The 20,574-nt window shown below is 32.9% G+C and overlaps 4 protein-coding genes across 4 annotated transcripts in view; 3 read left to right on the forward strand and 1 right to left on the reverse strand.

Annotated features, from left to right (window-relative positions):
• LOC111700976 (DNA-directed RNA polymerase III subunit RPC3) overlaps positions 1 to 1,607 on the forward strand; it is a 9,317-nt gene extending 7,710 nt beyond the window's left edge. Inside the window, exons 8-10 of the mRNA XM_023472069.1 lie at positions 38 to 117; positions 422 to 488; positions 1,443 to 1,607. Coding sequence (XP_023327837.1) covers positions 38 to 117; positions 422 to 488; positions 1,443 to 1,592 — 297 coding nt within the window. The 3' untranslated portion in view covers positions 1,593 to 1,607. The remainder of the gene's footprint in view (positions 1 to 37; positions 118 to 421; positions 489 to 1,442) is intronic.
• Positions 1 to 11,621, reverse strand: part of LOC111700980 (uncharacterized) — a 26,844-nt gene extending 15,223 nt beyond the window's left edge. The window contains exon 1 of the mRNA XM_023472078.1: positions 11,564 to 11,621. The gene's annotated coding sequence lies outside the window, so the exon portion shown is untranslated. The remainder of the gene's footprint in view (positions 1 to 11,563) is intronic.
• Positions 3,105 to 6,137, forward strand: LOC111700972 (DNA-directed RNA polymerase III subunit RPC3-like). Its single transcript, XM_023472065.1, has 4 exons — positions 3,105 to 3,245; positions 3,839 to 3,924; positions 5,013 to 5,094; positions 5,901 to 6,137. The coding sequence occupies exons 1-4, from the start codon at positions 3,147 to 3,149 to the stop codon at positions 6,135 to 6,137; spliced, it is 504 nt and encodes a 167-aa protein (XP_023327833.1). The 5' UTR covers positions 3,105 to 3,146.
• LOC111700973 (2-(3-amino-3-carboxypropyl)histidine synthase subunit 2) lies at positions 6,781 to 20,560 on the forward strand. The gene is made up of 15 exons (XM_023472066.1): positions 6,781 to 6,792; positions 6,897 to 7,027; positions 7,625 to 7,715; positions 8,070 to 8,204; positions 8,458 to 8,525; positions 9,566 to 9,712; positions 9,955 to 10,009; positions 11,774 to 11,832; positions 12,048 to 12,156; positions 14,066 to 14,139; positions 17,440 to 17,578; positions 18,592 to 18,683; positions 19,628 to 19,825; positions 19,998 to 20,055; positions 20,488 to 20,560. The coding sequence occupies exons 1-15, from the start codon at positions 6,781 to 6,783 to the stop codon at positions 20,542 to 20,544; spliced, it is 1,425 nt and encodes a 474-aa protein (XP_023327834.1). The 3' UTR covers positions 20,545 to 20,560.
• The last annotated feature ends 14 nt before the right edge of the window (positions 20,561 to 20,574 follow it).

The raw sequence follows: 20,574 nt of genomic DNA on the forward strand, positions 1-20,574 counted from the left end.
TCAGCTCTCTGTACCAATTATCCTTCTTCAATTACAGATGAGGAAAGATTGGAAAGGCGAAGAGGAGCTTGAACACTTGGAACAATATTTAACCATGCTCTCTACAGATAGAACCAGGTAAATACAGGGTGTTTCACTAAACATGCTTTTGAGAAACTATTTAAAGATCGCCTTTGCTCATTTATAGCCATCTAGGGGGTTGGTTTGTTAAGGACAAAAACAAGAATGACGTTGTAAATGGGATTTAAACAGTATTAGAAAAATGACTATGGCCGGCCGTTTGAATTTTAATAGTCTGAAAGTCGAATTTTTGAAGTTTTTGAGTTTGTCTAGTCTAATGATTTTAAAATGGTACTTTACTTTATATTTATAATGAACATATATTAAATCAAAATGTAAAATATTTTTTGTTTGTTTTCAGGTTTATTGATAAAGTTGGAGATGCTGGGGGAGGACAATATACAATTAATTATCAACATATTTTTGAGGCAAGATTATTTTTATTTTGATAGATTGACTTTTTCAAATATTTATCAGATTTGTACTTAATTTTAATTTGTTTTAATAGTTGAATTTTTACTGAAACGTTTTTGTTTTAAAAAAAGTTTTGTGATTTGTTGATTTGTTAATTGAATTATTGATTGGTTGATTGATTGATAAGCTTTTCGATGATAAGATTTTAGATTGTTATTGTTTATTTATTTTAGTGGATTGGTTGATAACTTGATTGGTTGATTGATTGGTTGATTGGTGTACTTTTTCATGATAATCTACACGATCTCAGGGAAGTCGATGCTCACAACTACAAAAAAATTTCTTCAAACCTGTTGGATTGTCGTAAAATTTTGAAAATCCACTGACAAATATCATTAAATCCGCCAACTTTTTTTGTTATTGTTTTAAAGAGAAGATTTTTAACTTAATAATTTATTGAAATTAAATTTTTACATCATCATTTTACATTAGGGTCAAATGCCATAGGAACAAACGACATAGGGTAAAACTAAAACGACCTAGGGTCAAATGTCAAACGCTCAAAAACGCGACAAACGGGAAAAATTTCTTTTTGACTAATTTTTTTTTATTTGACATATTTTTATGTTCATTAGAACTAGTAGCCATAGCGCTCGGCCCCCTATCCTGTCCTAGCCGCAGCGCTCGGCCTAGAAATTGTCTTAACCTAACCTAACCCTGAAATACTACATATTGATCTGTTATGTTTAATGTTTAATTACTAGCCGCAGCACTCAGCCCCCTAACCTGTCCTGGCAGCAGCGCTCGACCCCTAAATTGTCTTAACATAACCTAACCCTGAAATAGTACATAAAATATTTTTTTTCCATTTTTACCCTTTGTCGTTTTACCCATTGTCGCGATTTTGACCAATGTCGTTTGACCCTTTGTCTGTGAATCAAATTTTTATATCGTATTCATTTGTACAGGAGATTACAGCAGCTACTATTGAGAATATTATCTTGGAAAGATTTGGTTCCAAGTCGATGCGTATTTTCCGATATATTCGAGAGAAGAAATATCTAGAGGAAAACCAAATTCAGCAGGTTAGATTAAAACAGGGGTTTACGTTTTCCTAAAAAATCGCCGCCCCCTTCTGCGAGAAATTTGAGAAAATATCTTTATTTAGAACGTACAAGGATTGGAAGATTTAAGCCTAATAAGTGGTTGAAACCATTGCGGTATATTTTTTAAATATCCCCCTCCCCCTTGAAAAATCTTTTTTTCCTTAGTTGAAATTTGGATTGAAAAGTTTTACAAATGATAAGAAACTTGCCTGTCCAATTTTACACCAACAGATTGAAAATCTGGTACAAGCATCTATCAATGTCAACATAGAATACTTATTCCAGATCAATCTGAATATCAACAAAGAACAAAATATAAATAAATGATAAAATGATAAAGATGCTTTCCTGGTGGTTCTATTGGCAATTTATATAATCAATGGAGTTCAAGCTCATTGTATAATATCTGAAAAGGTAAACATCTCAGATATGATTCTCATACAAAGATTGAACAATAATGATACACATATAAAGACAGCAGGATCACATCTGTGGTGGCAAGGTTTCCTCTCAACACTGTTCCATAGTCCTTAACAAGAAATGCTTGACATTGAGGAATCTTAGCTCAACATAGGCGTCCATTTACATACAAACTAAGGGATTTTTTATTTTCAATTGTGGTTTAGGAATCAGCGTTTCGGATCCGGATCCGGTCGGATCCGTATCATTTGGTCGGATCCGGATCCGTATCAGGAAACGTTGATATGGATCCGGGTAGCGCCAAAAATTAACCAAAACCATGGAATAAATAAATCAAAATGGTTCGTAAATGTATTATTTACATGACGAAAATTTTTCAAAATTATCTTTAATAATTTAATGTTTACATTTATATAATAGTAATGACGACATTTTTAACTTTAGGATTACTACAGTTATAAATTATAACCTTGCATAACATTTAATAGGGAAAATCCGATTCACAGAATCAAAAGTTACCTCGGATCCGGATCCATCATCACGGATGCGGATGCGGATCCGGATCCGGATCCGCATCAAAATGATACGGATCCGAAACACTGTTAGGAATAATGACGAACATTATTTTTTCTCAGACTTTCGTCGGGGGGTGCTTCACGCCCTTTTTCTAGTAAATAATCTGTCTACCGTTGCTCTTTAAGGTGGCATTTTTCTTTGTATATCGTATTTCGTGGGTTTAAGTTCAATTCAAGAAGTTAGGGAGTGTTCAATAGCTCCTTGACCTAGTCGGTGTATGCTATCATAATCCCTTACTGATCAAGGCATACTTGAAGGTTTGATTAAACGTTTGACAAAATAAAAAAAAAATAATATCCATTCGTTACCTTATATTGAATATTTTTTATATTGTTAATGGAGCATAATTTCATCCATCTATAGAAGTTAATATCCATGCTTTACCTTATATTGAATATTTTTTATATTTAGTTAATGGAGCATAATTTCATCCATCTACAGGAGTTAATATCCATGCTTTACCTTATATTGAATATTCTTTATATTTAGTTAATGGAGCATAATTTCATCCATCTACAGGAGTTAATATCCATGCTGTACCTTATATTGAATATTTTTTATATTTAGTTAATGGAGCATAATTTCATCCATCTACAGGAGTTAAGGAAAAGTGTGGCTCCAACAGCTCCATCTAAAGCTATTTATCTTTTCTACATTAACTTGGATCAGGTAGACATTAGACACTAGACAGGCAACTATAATAGATTTATTTAAAAAATGAAATTAATGATTATATATTTTTTGTATTTCCTATTCAACGAAATTTATCCTTCAATTATTTTATGCAAATATTTATGATTTTTATCACTAAATTGTGGACATTGATTCTTATTTTGGGTTTTAAGTATTAACTACAAGGGAAATTAGCCAGAACAATTTATTTCCAAAATCTTTAAAAATGGTGTTTAATCTGAAGAAAAATATATCCCCTTATGTCAATGTATTTATTCTATTAATCTTTACTTCATACCAGTGCTTAAGATCCATTTAATTTTTATGCGGATCCGGATCCAGGTTATTTCTTCTTTCAAAATTTTCAATTTTTTTGTCTTATTTTTCGCTTATTTTATGCAAAACTTAAAAACCATTAAGAAATCAGGAAATTTTTATTATCTATCTTTTTCAAAAGTTCAAATTTGGGTTTTGAGAGTGAAATTTTTCGGATCCGGATCAAGGAAGCCAAAATCTTGCGGATCCAACGGTTCCGGATCCGGATCCTTAGCACTGCTTTATACTTAATTTGAAGTCTAATTTGCTTTAAGGTGGTTAGATCGACAATTCTACTGTGTCAGAAAAGTCTATGTAACCTTAAATCCAGATCAGAACAGGACACCGAGGAGAATTCTAGGTTAGTTACGCAACCCCCTTGTCAGCGGTNCATTATACACAATTAAATTCATCTTACCGACATTGACGCAGCCCCTTCCTGAAATATTTTAGGGTTAATAGAATTCTTTATTTTAATTCATGCGGTACTTTTCAAATAGAACTATTGTATTCGTAAATGTAGGGGGAGCTGTTAAATAGTGAGCTAAATATAAGGGGGGTGGGGTTGTTTCGGTGGTGTATTTTTCGACCTACACATATCCGCCTTACTCCACTTCTGACCTACGCCTAATCCGCTATACTACACATCCGACCTACTAGCACGTGGTATTACAGCTGCTATATGGACTTGTGGCCGCAGCGCCAGGGCCCCAGCCTGGCCTAGCCGCGGCGCTCGGCCCCCTAGCCTGTCCTAGCCGCAGCGATCGGCCCAGAAATTGTCTTAACCTAACCTAACCCTCAAATAATACTAAAATAAACAGCTGGCGTAGGTCCGATATTGCAGTAGGTCGGAAAGTTAGTAGGTCAGAAGTTCAGTAGGGGGGATGTTGCGTATAGACGATGTAACATTACCGGTTGTTTCTATCAACCAGCTGTTATTTAGCCCAAAAAAATGATTAAATTAGTTATTTTGGGGTTAGAACTATTAGGTTTGGGAGATGCAATGAATGACCAAGTTTAAAATAATTTACTTTCCGACCTTATTAATATTGAAATTTCATTAGTAACACACTGGGGAAAACTGATTTTTAAAAGAGGGGGAAACAATAAATCTTTGAAAAAAAACAGTTTGAAGCTTAGAGGTAGGCATCGTTTTTGTAAACGAACGAAATTTTTGTGTACTACAGTATCGTTCAGTTAAAATAAATAATGGACGAACGACCAGGGATCGTTCAGAGTAATGAAAAAAACGATTTTCAATGAATAAGTGATATTACATGAAAAATATTAGTTTTGAGAACAAACAAAATCATTTTTTAACTATTGAAAAATAAACAACGAAATGGGTCGTTCACAAACGATGAAATATTGAAATAGAATAAAAGGAACGCGCCCATCTCTAGTTTGAACGGAAAGTTTATGGAAAACAAACCTTGTATTTGTGTTCAGACTACTGGAGAAGTATGCTAGAGTTGATGGAATATTAGAAACATTAAGAGCAGAGGGAGGTACTCAGGAACAAATAGAAGAGGTAATAAAAGACCATTTTTTTCAAAATTAAAGGGAATGTTCGCGAAAAGTGTAAGGATGTATAGACTTACGGCGAAAAATAATCGCTTTTGATTTCTTCTAATCTTACTTCTATCTGTTGCATCTATAAGGAGAAAATTGTTAAAAACGACTTAAACTGAAGAACGTAGCGTCTATACAAATTAAGAAAGTTGCAATGTACGACTCGGATCGTAAAAAAATCAATTTAATTTCAAACAATTCATTCAGATATTACAACCAATGTCATCGATTATATTTTGACGCATTGGTAAATGGTTAATATTTCATAATATTTTTTATTCGTTTTGTATCTGATGCACTTTTAACGCAGAAATAGTTGGCCGCCAGATGTCTCTGCTCTCAATGTTTTGAATGATTACACGTGGTAGAGACACCTAGCGGAATTGCGCATTGTATAAAAACTTAATAACAAACATTATGATATATTAACTATATACGGATGAGTGAAAGAATAATCGATGACTATAGGTTGTAATATCTGACAGATTTTTTAAAATTAAATTGATTATTTTACGATACGAGTCGAATATTGAAGCTTTTTCAATTTGCATTGACGCTACGTTCTTCAGTATAAGTCGTTTTAACAATTTTCTCCTTTTAGACGCAACAGATAGAAGTAAGATTAGTAGCGATCAAAAGCGATTATTTTTTGACGTAAGCCTGAACCCCTTACATTTTTCGCGAACACTCCCTTTAAAGGGACTTTAAACGGAATTAGATTAAAGAGTCGATGGTTGAGAAATTTTATCTCTAAGATTACTTGAGGTCGAAGAGATGTTAACTCCACCTGAAAGAGATTCTATACTTAAACTCCAGTACAGAACAGAGCAGCTAAATCTAGCCCAGGTATTCTTAAATCTTCTCTTTGAACAATATAAAGCAATACCCCCAAAAAAAATGTCGCGGATTTCTGAGCAATCTTTCATAAATCATCCCAGGAGTGGCCTCAAGAATTTTGAGCTTGACAGTTTCAGCCGTTTTTACTCTTATCTTATCAGATAAAACTTTCATGGGTCGCGATCAAGAGCTAAAGTGATTAGCTTTCAGCCTATACCCCCTTTCATTTTTCCTTTACTGTCCCTTTAAATTGATCTTTTAGTCTAAAATCATTTATCAATTAAATAAACATAAGTTTGATACTATTGCCTTTGTCCCAATTTATCTGATCATAACTCATGAGCCCCTTGACTGATTTGCCTCAAATTTTGATTGGAGAACTTGGCGGAACCCCGAAAATGTTCTTAGCTTGGTTTAACATTTTTAAACCGAGTTGATTAACTTTTATCAAAAAGAAAGATTAAAAGTTTTCAGGCAAAGCTAGCATTTACATAAAATTTAAAGGTTTTACTCTCAATCAACAAAATAAAATACCTTAACAACTTTTCCCCCCTTTTTAATAAAAAAAGGAAATACATCTTATTTTAGGTCTGTTTTTCCTGAAAACACATATTTAAAGTAAATTTTAATAAATTTATAAAATTGNACGTCACAGATACATTTGCCATAATTATTACACTTGCCATAATTACACTTACCATTCTTACACTTGCCATAACTTCACTTGCTATTGCTATACTTGCCATAAATAAACTTGTCATTACTACACTTGATATAGTTACACTTGCCTTAAGTCACTTTTGCCATAATGGTTATACTTGCCAATTGCCATAATTAAATTTGTCACAATATTTTAACTCTTGCAAAGATATAAATCTAACATTCCATTCTCATGCTGATTATTCGTCAAAAGATTTATTTCAGTTAAGTGCAGAATTTCGTTATTTAAACCCCGTTTCCCAGGATGTTCTAGAACGTCAGATTGATCTTTCGTTTACTCCGCAGGATTCAGATCTCGATCTTGATCTAGTTTTTGAAATTGAAAAATGTTGCAGGTAAGATTATTTTTTAATCAATTGTTTGATTTTACTTTGATGCCGGGGTTCCCTTTTAGATCTTTCTGTTATATTTTCATATTTAATTTAAGTTTTGAAAATGGTTTTCAAAGATTTGTGGGAAAAAGATGAAAATTGGACATAATCCGGGAAATTTCTCCCGAGTAAAGAACTTTTGACTCAATAATTAATGTAATGAGGTAAAAAAGAATTATTTTATGAAACAATTTTTTCTTTAAACCTTTGTGTCTGGTAAACTTTAGAACTTTGTGTCTGGTTAACTTTAAAACTTTGTGTCTGGTAAACTTTAAAACTTTGTGTCTGGTAAACTTTAAAACTTTGTGTCTGGTAAGCTTTAAAACTTTGTGTCTGGCAAACTTTAAAACTTTGTGTCTGGTAAGCTTTAAAACTTTGTGTCTGGTAAACTTTAAAACTTTGTGTCTGGCAAAGATATCTTTGTTTTTGTATGAGAAAATTGCTAAGTTTTCAAGGACTTTTCTTCAAGAAACGACCAAATCTGCCTCATTGTTTCCAAAATAACAGTTTAAAGGGTTTTAGGGAACGTGATCAGTCCCTTAAAGAAGAAAAATATTTTAGTTGGATCTGTGAACGAGGGTTGAGACGAGTAGCTCTTCAGTTCCCGGATTCTCTTCTCAGTTTAGCACCAGCTGTTGCTGCACGGATACATGTTAGTAATTATCAATTTGGAATGCTTCGCTCCGACCTTTTTTAATTTCCCAATCGTTTTTTTTTATTTTTTATTTAGAAAAAAGCATTCCTCAGTTTTCAAAGAAGGTAACAAAACGAAATGCCTATTAAAATTGTTTCCTTTTAATTAAAATGCTTTGGCCTTTCTAGCCTCCAGAAGATGAAGTATTGGGGGACACTAGCTATGTTGAATATAATCATTAAAGGGAATGATAGAACGTGAAGTTTTGGGAGATACTAGCTATAGTGAATATATAATTAATAAAGGGTAGAATAGAAAATGAAGTATTTGTGCTATGGGATACTAGCTTTGGTGAATATATAATTAATAAAGGGTAGAATAGAAGATGAAGTATTTGTGCTGGGAGATACTAGCTATGGTGAATGCTGTGTTGACGAGGTTGCTGCCCAGCATCTGAATGCTGACGCTGTTATTCATTTTGGTCACACTTGTCTTACTCCGTCACAGGTAGATATTTTAAAAGTTATGAATAGGGAAATATTTTTTTTTTACAAAGGGGGGAGGGAGGAGGAATAAAAAATTATCCACTGGAATGCCCCCATCCCCCTCTTCTTTTGATAATTTTAAACCCAAACTTCATTTTTATTTATGTTTTAATGATAAAAAATAATACAGAAAACGGGATTCAAATTATTAAATAATTATAATAATTATAATTATAGCATTAAATGATAATGATGACAATGATAATATTTTTTAGAATTTACCAGTCCTCTACGTGTTTACAAGACGAGATTTAAACCTTGAACTTTTCTTAAATATTCTCAGGAAACCAAATATTAGAAAATATTAAAGAAACTGGACAACAAACTATGAATTTTTAATTGTTAATAGGCGTAGTAAACGTTTTTTAAGTGACCCTTTAATGTAAGAATGGGATGTCCGATTCACATTTCTACCCTTAAACACCTTTATCAAGCAGCCATTGATTTTTCTATCTTGAACATATTAAAGTCACGTTTGTGAGAAACCACTCAGACAAGAAAAGATGAATAATGAATATCTTTGTTATTCGCTCCTCTTAAAATGGAGACTCATTAAAAATCACGTTGCAAATTGCAATTGCCAGTTATTTTCAACCCAACTTATTTCTCAAATTAAAAATATGAATTTTAAGAAAAGTTTCAGTAAGATTTTAAATTACCTTTCATATAAAGGGAGTGTTCGCGAAAAAGGAAAAGGGGGTATAGGCTTACGGCGAAAAATTATCGACGGTGATCGCTACTAATCTTTCTTCTATCTGTTGCGTCTATAAAGAGAACATTGTTATAAACGACATATGTTAATTTGGATTATCCAGCAATATGAACTGAAGCGTAATCTGCAGAAGTTGAATTTGGACGACGACATTATAAAGAGAAATTAGTTGAGTACGCCTTCCCTCCCTCGTGGCATCAGATATATATATATATATATAAAGTTCTAAAAGTATGAACTCCATTGTTGCATAACTGTATTTGAATCTTATTTTTCTAATCCAAATATTTCCTTTTTAGTCCAGGACTTTTAAGATTCTCAAAGAAAAACCTTTAAAAGGGATTTTTAAAAAAATGTGGGAAGGGTTTATACTTAAAATTAAAAATGTTAAAGGATGAAACGAGATGATGTGGGCTGGAATTCAAAGATTGTGTTATTATTAACTTGAATTTCATTCAATATTTGAAAATGAAAATGAATTTAAGAAATTTTAAATTTTTTAATTGTTTAAAATTGCAAATTATTTTACATTTGAAAAAATAAAATACTTTTAAATGTTAATTCTTTTTTTTTTTGATCAAAAAAATGATATTTTTTTGTATTTGGTTTAGCGATAAGTTTACTGTTCATGATAAACTTCTTCTGCTCTACGATGTAGAGTATGATCATGTTATCTCTAACCTTGAGGTTCCAGATCTCCATCTGGTGGTCGGAGTACCATCAGAGGAAACTGAAATCTTATCTGCGGGTTGGATCAGGGAAACAAGAAAATATAAATATTATCATATTTATTAAAAGTCTTTCTACATTATCAAACTAACGAAAAAAAATGATGGTTTCGCAGATTTTTCCGTTAACATCGGTGGATTACTGAAATTATTTAAATTCGAAATTTTTAAGGATGGAACATTTTAACTTCACATTCATTACCTATAGGTCTCACAATAATTTTAAAAGCCTGATTTTTTTTCTCAAAAAATATATTTCTTTAGTTTTTCAGAAAATTTGGAAGAAAATTTAATATTGAAGGTTGGGAGTTATTAAAAGATTATAAGGTAAGATATTTTATCTTTTTCAACCTCTCTGCTATTATTAAATGCATACATACCTAAACTGGGTCTGCTTCACAATTCGAAATTCAGTCTGCTACACTCATTTCTATACTGGGTCTGCCACACTATATTCTTAACTGGGTCTGCTACACCATATTCTAAACTGGGTCTGTAAAACTATATTCTAAACTGGGTCTGCTACACTATATTCTTAACTGAGTCTGCTACACTATATTCTAAACTGGGTCTGATACACCATATTCTAAACTGGGTTTGCTACACTATATTCTTAACTGGGTCTGCCACACTATATTCTTAATTGGGTCTACCAAACCATATTCTAAACTGGTTCTGTTACACCATATTCTTATCTGGGTCTGCTGCACTATATTCTAAACTGGTTCTGCTACACCATATTCTAAACTGGGTCTGCTACACCATATTCTTAATTTGATCTGCTGCACCATATTCTAAACTGGTTCTGCCACACCACATTCTGAACTGGGTCTTATATTCTAAACTGGGTCTGCCACACTATATTCTAAACTGGGTCTGCCACTCTATAATCTAAACTGGGTCTGCCACACTATAATTAAAACTGGGTCTGCTACACTATATTCTAAACTGGGTCTGCCACACCATATTCTAAACTGCGTCTGCCACACCAAATTCTAAACTGGGGCTGCCACACCATATTCTAAACTGGGTCTGCTACATCATATTCTAAACTGGATTTGCTACACCATATTCTAAACTGGGTCTGCTACAATCTATTCTAAACTGGGTCTGCTACACCATATTCTTAATTGGGTCTGCTACACCATATTCTAAACTGGATCTGCAACACCATATTCTTAACTGGGTCTGCTACACCATATTCTAAACTGGGTCTGATACACAAAATTCTACACTGGGTCTGCTACACCATATTCTAAACTGGGTCTGCTACACTATATTCTAAACTTTTGGAGTCCTCTTGGAACAGTGTTCGTTTATACAGGGATACGTCTAGGTTTGTTCTCGAACAATGAACCTGCACAATGGTTAAACAGCTAGTTTTTCCTCGAGAGTCTTTCAGATATCTAGGTAAAGAGTTCCATAGTGAGACTATTCTGTTACAGAAAAAATGTTTCTTATTTGGGTAATTTCAGGGTAAACTAAACAGCCTATTCGCTGTTGAATGGTATTAGTCAAAGACAACTGTGGCCGGAGAAAAAGCCGATTTTTCGTTCAGGTACTTGAAAGTGTCTATATATCACTGTGATTTATAAGTGTATATTGCACGAGTACTGAAGTATCTTAAGTGTCAGTATCACCAAAAAACTTTTACTTTTAAGATTTTTATTAAAGAAACATTTTAGAAACTCCTTTCTAAACTACAGTTCAAACTTCTAAAATTTTCATTAGAGGGAGGTTTTCAGGAACTAATTACAAAACTCTTTCTATTCTGAAGTTAAATCATACCTACTTCTATTCGAGATCAGCCATTTTGGCCCTCCTTTCTATCTTTTTGAAAAATAGACAGATTTTTCAAGATCAGCTCGGCTTATGAAAGACCTCTTTTAGAAGTGAATCAAGCGTAATATAGCCTGGGTCTGCTACACTTAATTCTAAACTGGGTCGGCTATTTTTTGTTTGTTAAGAAAACCATCCATCTTTCCATCTATCTATCTATCTATCTATATATTTTACTATCTATCTATCTATTTATCTATCTATATATCTAATTATCTATCAATCTATCTTTCTATCTATCAATCTATCTAGGTTGTGTATGTAAGTACTGGGGATGGAGGGGATTTAAAGTTGATGAATTTTAATCTCAGGTATTATTTAATTTTTTAACAAAAAAAATTTTTTTTGAATGCATCTGTTTAAATGTGACCAGATTTTCATTTATTTGAATGAATTTGTAAATTTCAAAATATATATTTACCATCGTTTATTTGAGTTGAAGGTCTAGAATTTAGCAATAACAACCATCAGCATTTTCTTGAAATGTAAATTAAAAGTGTATTTCTTTAACAGGATTTATATTTAGTTTTGCTGGAAATGATTTTTATGTATACTGCAATGGAGAATTGGTTCCTGGGAACTCTTCAATAAATAAACTTCTGATGAAGAGATATTTCCTTATTGAAAAAGCGAAGGTAAGTTTTTCATCCCCCCACCCTTCCCCAAACCAGCTGAAACCTCTCGTTATATTTAACAAANTATAAATGTTGAGGACAAATAAATCGTCCCTTTATATGAGTACAGAGTCCGAATTTAATGAATTTGAGACGCATCTCAAATTTAAGCCACGGCTCAAATTCTTTAAATTCGTCTTAAAGGCCTTTTATATAAAAACCTTCCTTCATTTATTGCTCCAAAAAATATTTAGTTTGGATTGATCAATGAGCATCATCATTGAATTTAAATCAATACTTGACCATAAAATTGTGAAATTGACGTCAAAATTTTGCGTGATTTTATTTCTACACCGAGCGCTCACACGATTGCGGTTTGGGTTTTCCAACTGGAGGGGGGGGGGGCTTTCAGATTATTTCTGATATTCCTTATATTGTAGGGTACCCGCTCATCGAACCTAGAGGAAACGAATCTAACGTTTTTCTGACCTAACGTTTTTCCGACCTAAAAATCTGTAGGTTCGATTAGCGAAATGTCCCAAACTGACCTAAAGATTAGAAATATATTTTGGTCGGTTTTTAATATATTTTAGGTCAGTTGGGAATATACTTCAGGTTGGTTAAAGCACAAATTTTAGGTTAGATAAGCATTCATTCTAGGTCGGTTGAGCAATATTTTTTAGGTCGGTTGAGCAATATTTTTAGGTCGGATGAGCAATATTTTTAGGTCGGTTGAGCAATATTTTTAAGGTCAATTGAGAATTTTTTTTAGGTCGGTTGAGCAATATTATTAGGTCAGTTGAGCAATATTTTTAGGTCGGTTGAGCAATATTTTTAGGTCGGATGAGCAATTGCTCATCTGACCTAAAAATATTGCTCATCCGACCTAAGAATATTGCTCATCCGACCTAAAAATATTGCTCATCCGACCTAAGAATATTGCTCACCCAACCTAAAAAAAATTGCTCATCCGACCTATAAATATTACTCATCCGACCTTAAAAAATTTGATCATCCGACATAAAAAAAATTGCTCATCCGACCTAAAAAAAATTATGTTTCCGACCTAAAAATATTGCGTATCCGACCTAAAAATATTGCTCATCCGACCTAAAAAAATTGCTCATCCGACCTAAAAAATTGCTTAACCAACCTAAAAATATTGCTAAAACACGTAGGTCAGAAATCCTTAAGGTTAGAATCATCTAGGTCGGAATATACGGCACATATCGTAGGCCTGCGTTGCCTCGTCTTGGCAAAAATATTGAGGATTTAATTGTAGCGTTCCTACAGTAGTAACCAGAAAACAATAGAGAAACTGTTGCGCCTTTGCTCTTTTCTTTAATTAGAAATATTGCTTTGTATTTTGTAACTCAAATTTGAAAATATCATTTTTATGAATTAAAACCAACCATCACAAGACAGGGGTCCATATAATTTCATACAATACTATCCCAAATGTTGATTAATTGATATTAGAGGCAGAAATTAACTGTAAACAATTGAAAGTATGATGTCAAGTTGTAGAAAACTAAAAAACATTACTACTGCAGAATGTATACTGCAAGTGAGTGTTTATTTTTCTGCATATCATAATTATCTCTTAGATTGATTACTGATATTAACATTTGTTTTAAAGATCTGGATTTTTTCTACATTGTTAAAAAATATTTACACCCGCCCCCAACCCCAGAGGCAGAACACATTTTTTAAGCGTAGTACACGTACACAAAAAAACTTGCCGCAGTGTACAATGACACTGCAGAAGTGTATCTTCATGCCCCTAAATGTACTTCCAACCCCGATCCCATTTGGGATTAGAAATGATTATATGGACCCCTGTTACAAGAAAGTGCGAAGCCGGTATCAATCCGCTGATTTATGATTACTACTTTACTTAATTAGTCATTGATAAGTTTCTTTCCTCTAGGACGCTGAGCGTATTGGTATACTTGTCGGAACCCTTGGCACTAGCAGTTTTAACACCATCATCAATCAATTAAGGTTTTATTTTTATTTATTTTATTTTCGCGCCATTTGCAGTCATTCTCTTTATGTAGAGTTCAGTCAATAGACACTAGACAGTTACTAGACATTTGCAGTCATTGTCTTTATGTAGAGTTTAGTCAATAGACACTAGACAGTTACTAGACATTTGCAGTCATTATCTTTATGTAGAGTTTAGTCAATAGACACTAGACAGTTACTAGACATTTACAGTCATTGTCTTAATGTAGAGTCTAGTCAATAGACACTAGACATTTGCAGTCATTATCTTTATGTAGAGTTTAGTCAATAGACACTAGACAGTTACTAGACATTTGCAGTCATTGTCTTAATGTAGAGTTTAGTGAATAGACGCTAGACATTTGCAGTCATTGTCTTTATTTAAAGTTTAGTCATTAGACACTAGACAGTTACTAGACATTTGCAGTCGTTGTCTTTATGTAGAGGTTAGTCAATAGACACTAGACAGTTGCTAGACATTTGCAGTCATTGTCTTTATGTAGAGTTTAGTGAATAGACGTTAGACATTTGCAGTCATTTGCAGTCATTGTCTTTACGTAGAGTTTAGTCAATAGACAGTGGCTTAAATTGTAAATAAAAATTAAATGTAATTTAAGTAAGTAAGTAAGTAATATTTATTGCACAATAACATGTTAACATATTAAAGTGACAGGAGATATACAATTCGCAGGATTGCGGTTTACAACGAAGATCTCATATTTTATCTAACTTATTTATTAATTTCATGGTTTGATTACATTGATAAATTAAGGAGTAATAGAATTAAGATAAAGATTTTTTTACAATTTACATTTAACAGAATTACAATGATACATGGGTACATATACGACCGTTTTTATAAAGTTCGTCGTTTCGTTAATGATCCTTAACGACCACCCTTCGTTAACGATCGTTAACGACGAACCTTCGTTAACGATCTTTAACATAATAGTCAATAAATTTTATTTTTCAAAAGCGATCGTTATTTTTTTTTTAAATCGTATAAAAACGGTCGCAAATCGTTTTTATAAAAACAATCGTTTTCAAAGACGATCGTTATTCGTTTTTTAAAAGTTCAAAACGAGTGGGTCGTTTTTAAAAACGATCTTTTTCCGAAAACAAAACGATCGTTTTTGAAAACGATTGAAAATGAAACAAAAAACGATCGTTTAACGATCTTTTTCAAAAACAATTAAGAACCATAGGCACGCCACACCACACTATATTTTCGTCTGCACTACAGATGACGTCAAAACTCACCATGATCACACCTTTTTTCGTCCGGGCGTTGCTTCTGTGCTTTTAAATGTATTTTTTACGTCTGTTTACCCTGTTTTAACTTTAGGCAACGTCATGTCATTCAAAATGGTTTGATTTTGTTAAAAAAAAAAAATTTAAGCCCAATTTAGCAAATTACTGAAAATATGGCTATCTTGCATATTTTTCGTTTGGCACAAGTTTCTGTCGTTTTACGATTTTACGCCTAAACTGCAAATTCTAGATCATATTGGGACTTTTAGAATCTTCAACTAAACATATTTTTATTAGTAGGAGACATATCAATTGATTCCATATTTTTACTTCTTTTCAGAACAAACCTATAAACATATTCATTTGTTAACCTTTACTACTAGCTACTTAAAATCCTGTTTTTTTAATCAATAAAACTTGGAACTGTTTTTTCTCTTCAAGGGGAATAACAAAAACATGTTTCTCTCACCTACACAAGAGTACTTGTATTTTTGTTAGAAACATGACATTTGTTAAAAACACGTTAATTAAATTTGAGATTTAATTCAAAAAGAAATTGTCATTTATTATCATTCATTTATGTTTTGAAAGCCCGTAAAGTTTTTAATTATCATTACCTTTATGATAAAGCTCTTCGCTATAGCCGGCCAAGACGGCTGGATCGAATGAGCTGAATTTTTTTGAGGAAACCTCTTGAGTTCCCCGGGGGTAAGGCTTAACAAATTCGATTTTTTTTTATAAATCAAAATATTTTTTTCAAAAATCGAATTTTGAAAAAAATACAGCTAGTTTTATAAACCTACGGCGATTATGAAAGCCTCCTCTGCCACCTTTGAAGAAAATGTTATCTACAGAACTCTTCACCCCCCCCCCCTCTACAGGAAATGGATTTAGCGTACATATGTTGTACACTTTGAGCCTGTTATACCTCTAAGTGTAAATTGTACTTCACTATACAACTGTACTCTCACAAATAATTCAGTCTACAAGAAACCATGGTACAAAAACGAACACTGTTCTAGGATATGGTTCTAAAAGAGGAGTTTAGAAGTTCACGGATATGGTTCTAAAAGAGGAGTTTAGAAGTTCACGGATATAGTCCCAAAAGAGGAGTTAAGTTGATGAATATGGTCCCATAAGAGGAGTTTAGAAGTCAACGGATATGGTTCCAAAAGAGGAATTTAAAAGTCCACTGATATGGTCCCAAAAGAGGAATTTAGAAGTCTACGGATATGGTCCCAAACGAGGAGTTTAGAAGTCTACGGATATGGTCCCAAAAGAGGAATTTAGATGTTTACGGATATGGTCCCAAAAGAGGAATTTAGAAGTCCACGGATATAGTATATGGTCCCAAAAGAGGAATTTAGAAGTCCACGGATATGGTACCAAAAGAGGAATTTAGAAGTCCACTGATATGGTCCCAAAAGAGGAGTTTAGAAGTCTACGGATATGGTCCCAAAAGAGGAATTTAGAAGTCCGCGGATATGGTCGCAAAAGAGGAGTTTAGAAGTCTACGGATATGGTGCCAAAAGAGGAATTTAAAAGTCCAATGATATGGTCCCAAAAGAGGAATGTAGTGGTCCCAAAAGAGGAATTTAAAAGTCCACTGATATGGTTCCAAAAAAGGAGTTTAGAAGTCTTCGGATATGGTCCCAAAAGAGGAATTTAGAAGTCCACGAATATGGTCCCAAAAGAGGAGTTTAGAAGTCTACAGGGCGTCAACAAGTACATGGAGAAGACTCAGCTCTAGAAACACTGAGATATTGCTGTAAAAGTGTGTGTATTTCTTTATTGTTCCTATCTAATTTCAATTATTTCAAGTAATTTTCTCTAAATTGTATTTTTTTAGATAAAACCAGATCTGACTAGAAAAAATAAAATATTCTTTGACATCTGCGTGTTATTTCTGTCCAAATCTCAATTCAATCAAAGGGTGTATAAAATCGCCCTGTTCTTAATGCGTTGGAAAAAGTAATTGTTTAAATATTGACAACAATTTTAGTTAAGAATCTTGAAGTTAAGCATTTTATTAAAAGTTATTTCTAGGGCAACAATCAAGAAATGCGGGAAGCGCTGCTACACCTTTTTGGTCGGGAAACCAAATGCCGCGAAGCTTGCAAATTTCCCCGAGATTGATATCTTTGTTCTCGTTTCATGTCCAGAAACAGCTTTCCCGGATACATCGGTAATATTTTATTTTAAATCCTGACCCCCCCCCCCATCTTTCCTTTTTGCGCATTTATATATGTAGTACGAAATACCATTTAATAAACATCAAATCTTTATAAATAGTATATCTTATATTGGCAACCAACAATTTTATCAACCATGATATTTATTTAGCCATTAAAAAAATTTATGGGTCGAGATCAATTCTTGCGCTTAGGATTACTTATTCGCTTGAAAGACTGGAGGGGGGGGGGGTCTCTTAATTTTTTATTCAAGTTTTTTTTATTATACAGAATTTCCTTTAAAATATGGCAGATTGTGATGGACCAAACCTCTGTAGAGTAAAAAAGTAGATGTTAGTTCCACATTTATTGAAAATATACTTCGGTCTTGGTTGACCCTCGTCAGTTCTAATGAAAATAACCATCAAAATCGATTAAAAAAAATTTAATTGTTAAAAACCACAGAAATTAAACAAACAAAAAAGATTTAAAAACGAAAATGTGGCTGTCAAATGGACAGAAGGGAAAGGAACTCAGATTATGGGCAATTCAAGATTGACAACGATACATTGAAAAGCTTTGTCTGATATGAATTAGATATCAATGTTTATAATTTGGAAAATTTCAATTGTGGTTTCTCTTCAAAAGTGGCTTCCGCATATCTACTACAGGAAACCAAAAAGAAATTATCAGAATTAAACATTTTAAACATATAAAACGACGACATCTTGTACATAAATGATTCGAGCTGAAAACTTTTGAATGTGATATCCTTAATCCCGATCTGTTAATTAATCTGGAGATTAGATTCATGAGGACAAGAAGCAATATTTAATCTGGAAATTAAGAAAAAGAGTGGATCAAGCATTAATCCCAATATCCACCATTCTAAAGTTCCCAGCTCAGATAACGTTATGAAGGGTAAGGTTGTATAACGAGCATTGCCAACTTTTCTTGGAGGGTCAATTGAATATACACTAGCAGTCCCTTTAAGTATTTAAACAAGTCTTATATGCTGTGTTTGAAGGAGTACTACCAGAATGTGATATCTCCGTATGAACTTGAGATTGCTTGTAACTCCAACAGGGTGTGGGGAGGAGATTATATCACAGACTACAGGTTAGTTCATTTGTTTACCCCATTTTGACCAACATTACCAACCAATGATGTTAAGAAAAATAACGGCCACCATTCTGCGGTTTTCGTTAAAATAAAAAATTGAACATTTTCATCCTCTAAGCCGATAAAATTGTATAAAACTACTTTTTCTGGAAATTAAAAATGTGACTATTCTTTGGGTCACTTCGTTTCAGAAACCCTTGGTAAAGTAAAATCCTTTAACTTCCAGGTGTAGTATTTTTAAATAATTATTTTTTTTTTCGATTTATATTTTTTATCGTTCTAGCTTCGGAACCCAGCGTTTCTCAGGTTACTCATAGTCATGCCGTTTACCCGCAATTGGTCGATTTTACCGGGGAACTAAATTTTTGAAATAAAAGTCGACCCACTCAATTTCAATTTTTTAAGCAAATCGGTCTATGATTCCTGAGTTATAATCGAACAAACGAACAAACAAACAGAGAGACAGGCAAACAAACAAACAGAGATTACTACTTTTTATATAAATTCTTTAAAAGAGCGAGATTCTGAATAAAAAGATTAAATCAAGAAAAAGAAGATTAAATCATGAAAAAGAAGATTAAGACATGAAAAAGAAGAATAAAGCATAGATAAATATTTTGAGTTCTAACTATTTTTGTTTCTCTGTAGTGCTTACTAAAAAGATGAATGCATGGTGTTTGAGAGTAGTTTATGTAAACATTTGATTTATAAAACAGTAAATATTTTTCTTATAAAATCAGGGACAACTTCGTCGTTGCTAGATAGAAATCAAACAACGAAGTAAAGTAAAACCGTGGTTTATCTTACAAGGGGATTATTAAACAAATAAAACGGATCCGCCCAAGTTATTTAGAAATATTTTAGGGGTTTTTTCCGAAAAAGTTTTAAAATATATATCCCTCGTATTAATACCTACATTGTTGAACTTTGTATAATTTCAGGGACCTTCTGTACGGTACCCCTGGGTTTATTGAGCCTCCTGAGGTCCCTGGCCACCTCCCTGACGTGTCCCTGGTGTCAGGACGAATGAGGGGCGGAACTGGGCGGGTGGATGGAGAGGGTGGGGAACTAGTGGTGGTCAATGATAGAACAATCGGTTTACTTCACTCTGGTGGGGGCGGGGAATTTCTGGCCAACAGGTAACAAGCTTTTTGTAGTTAAAATTAAATTTAAATAAATAAAAATAAATTAGATTTAATTAGATTAAATTAAAGTAACGCAAAGTAAACTAAATTTAAAATTACATTAAAGATTTAGAATCTGAAAAAGAAAATTTATTTTAAAATGGAAGAAAAATATTTTTTTTATCAGAACCTGGTCTGGGTTAGAGCAGAAGCTAGGTCAAACTGAGGTCGGAGGAATAGTTCAGGAAAGGGGGAAATATATAAAACTTTTTTAAAATTCCATTTTTAAAATTTTAACTCTTTTATATGAAAATTGAAAACTATTTTTCTACATTCATGCCTAAATATATAGATCTATTAAGGACAAAAAACCTTGTTTTGACATTAAAAAAATGCAATACTTATTTATTTTATTTTGCATCTACATTTAATTTCTTTTACATATTTATATTTTTTTTACTTGTCTGTCTGTTTGTTTGTTTCCAATAAAGAAAATTACGGCCAAATCAATTGGTTCCTATTCCTCAAAATGTCGTGGGATAGGTTTAGATGATTTGTCGAAATTAAAAATAATGCCTGAAGAATTTGTATTTAAGTTAATTTGAGATGACCGCCAATTGTGCTAAGTAAAATTGCGGCATTTCTAGTTATTATTTTATTTACCCCGAGTATCTCAGGGCAAAGATGGGATAGCTGCTGGATATTCTGATGAACCCGTTTTAGAGAAAAAATAAATCAATATTTTCTAAATTGACGACATATTT

The sequence above is a fragment of the Eurytemora carolleeae genome, unplaced genomic scaffold, assembly GCF_000591075.1.
Source record: "Eurytemora carolleeae unplaced genomic scaffold, Eaff_2.0 scaffold386, whole genome shotgun sequence".
NCBI lineage: Eukaryota > Metazoa > Arthropoda > Copepoda > Calanoida > Temoridae > Eurytemora > Eurytemora carolleeae.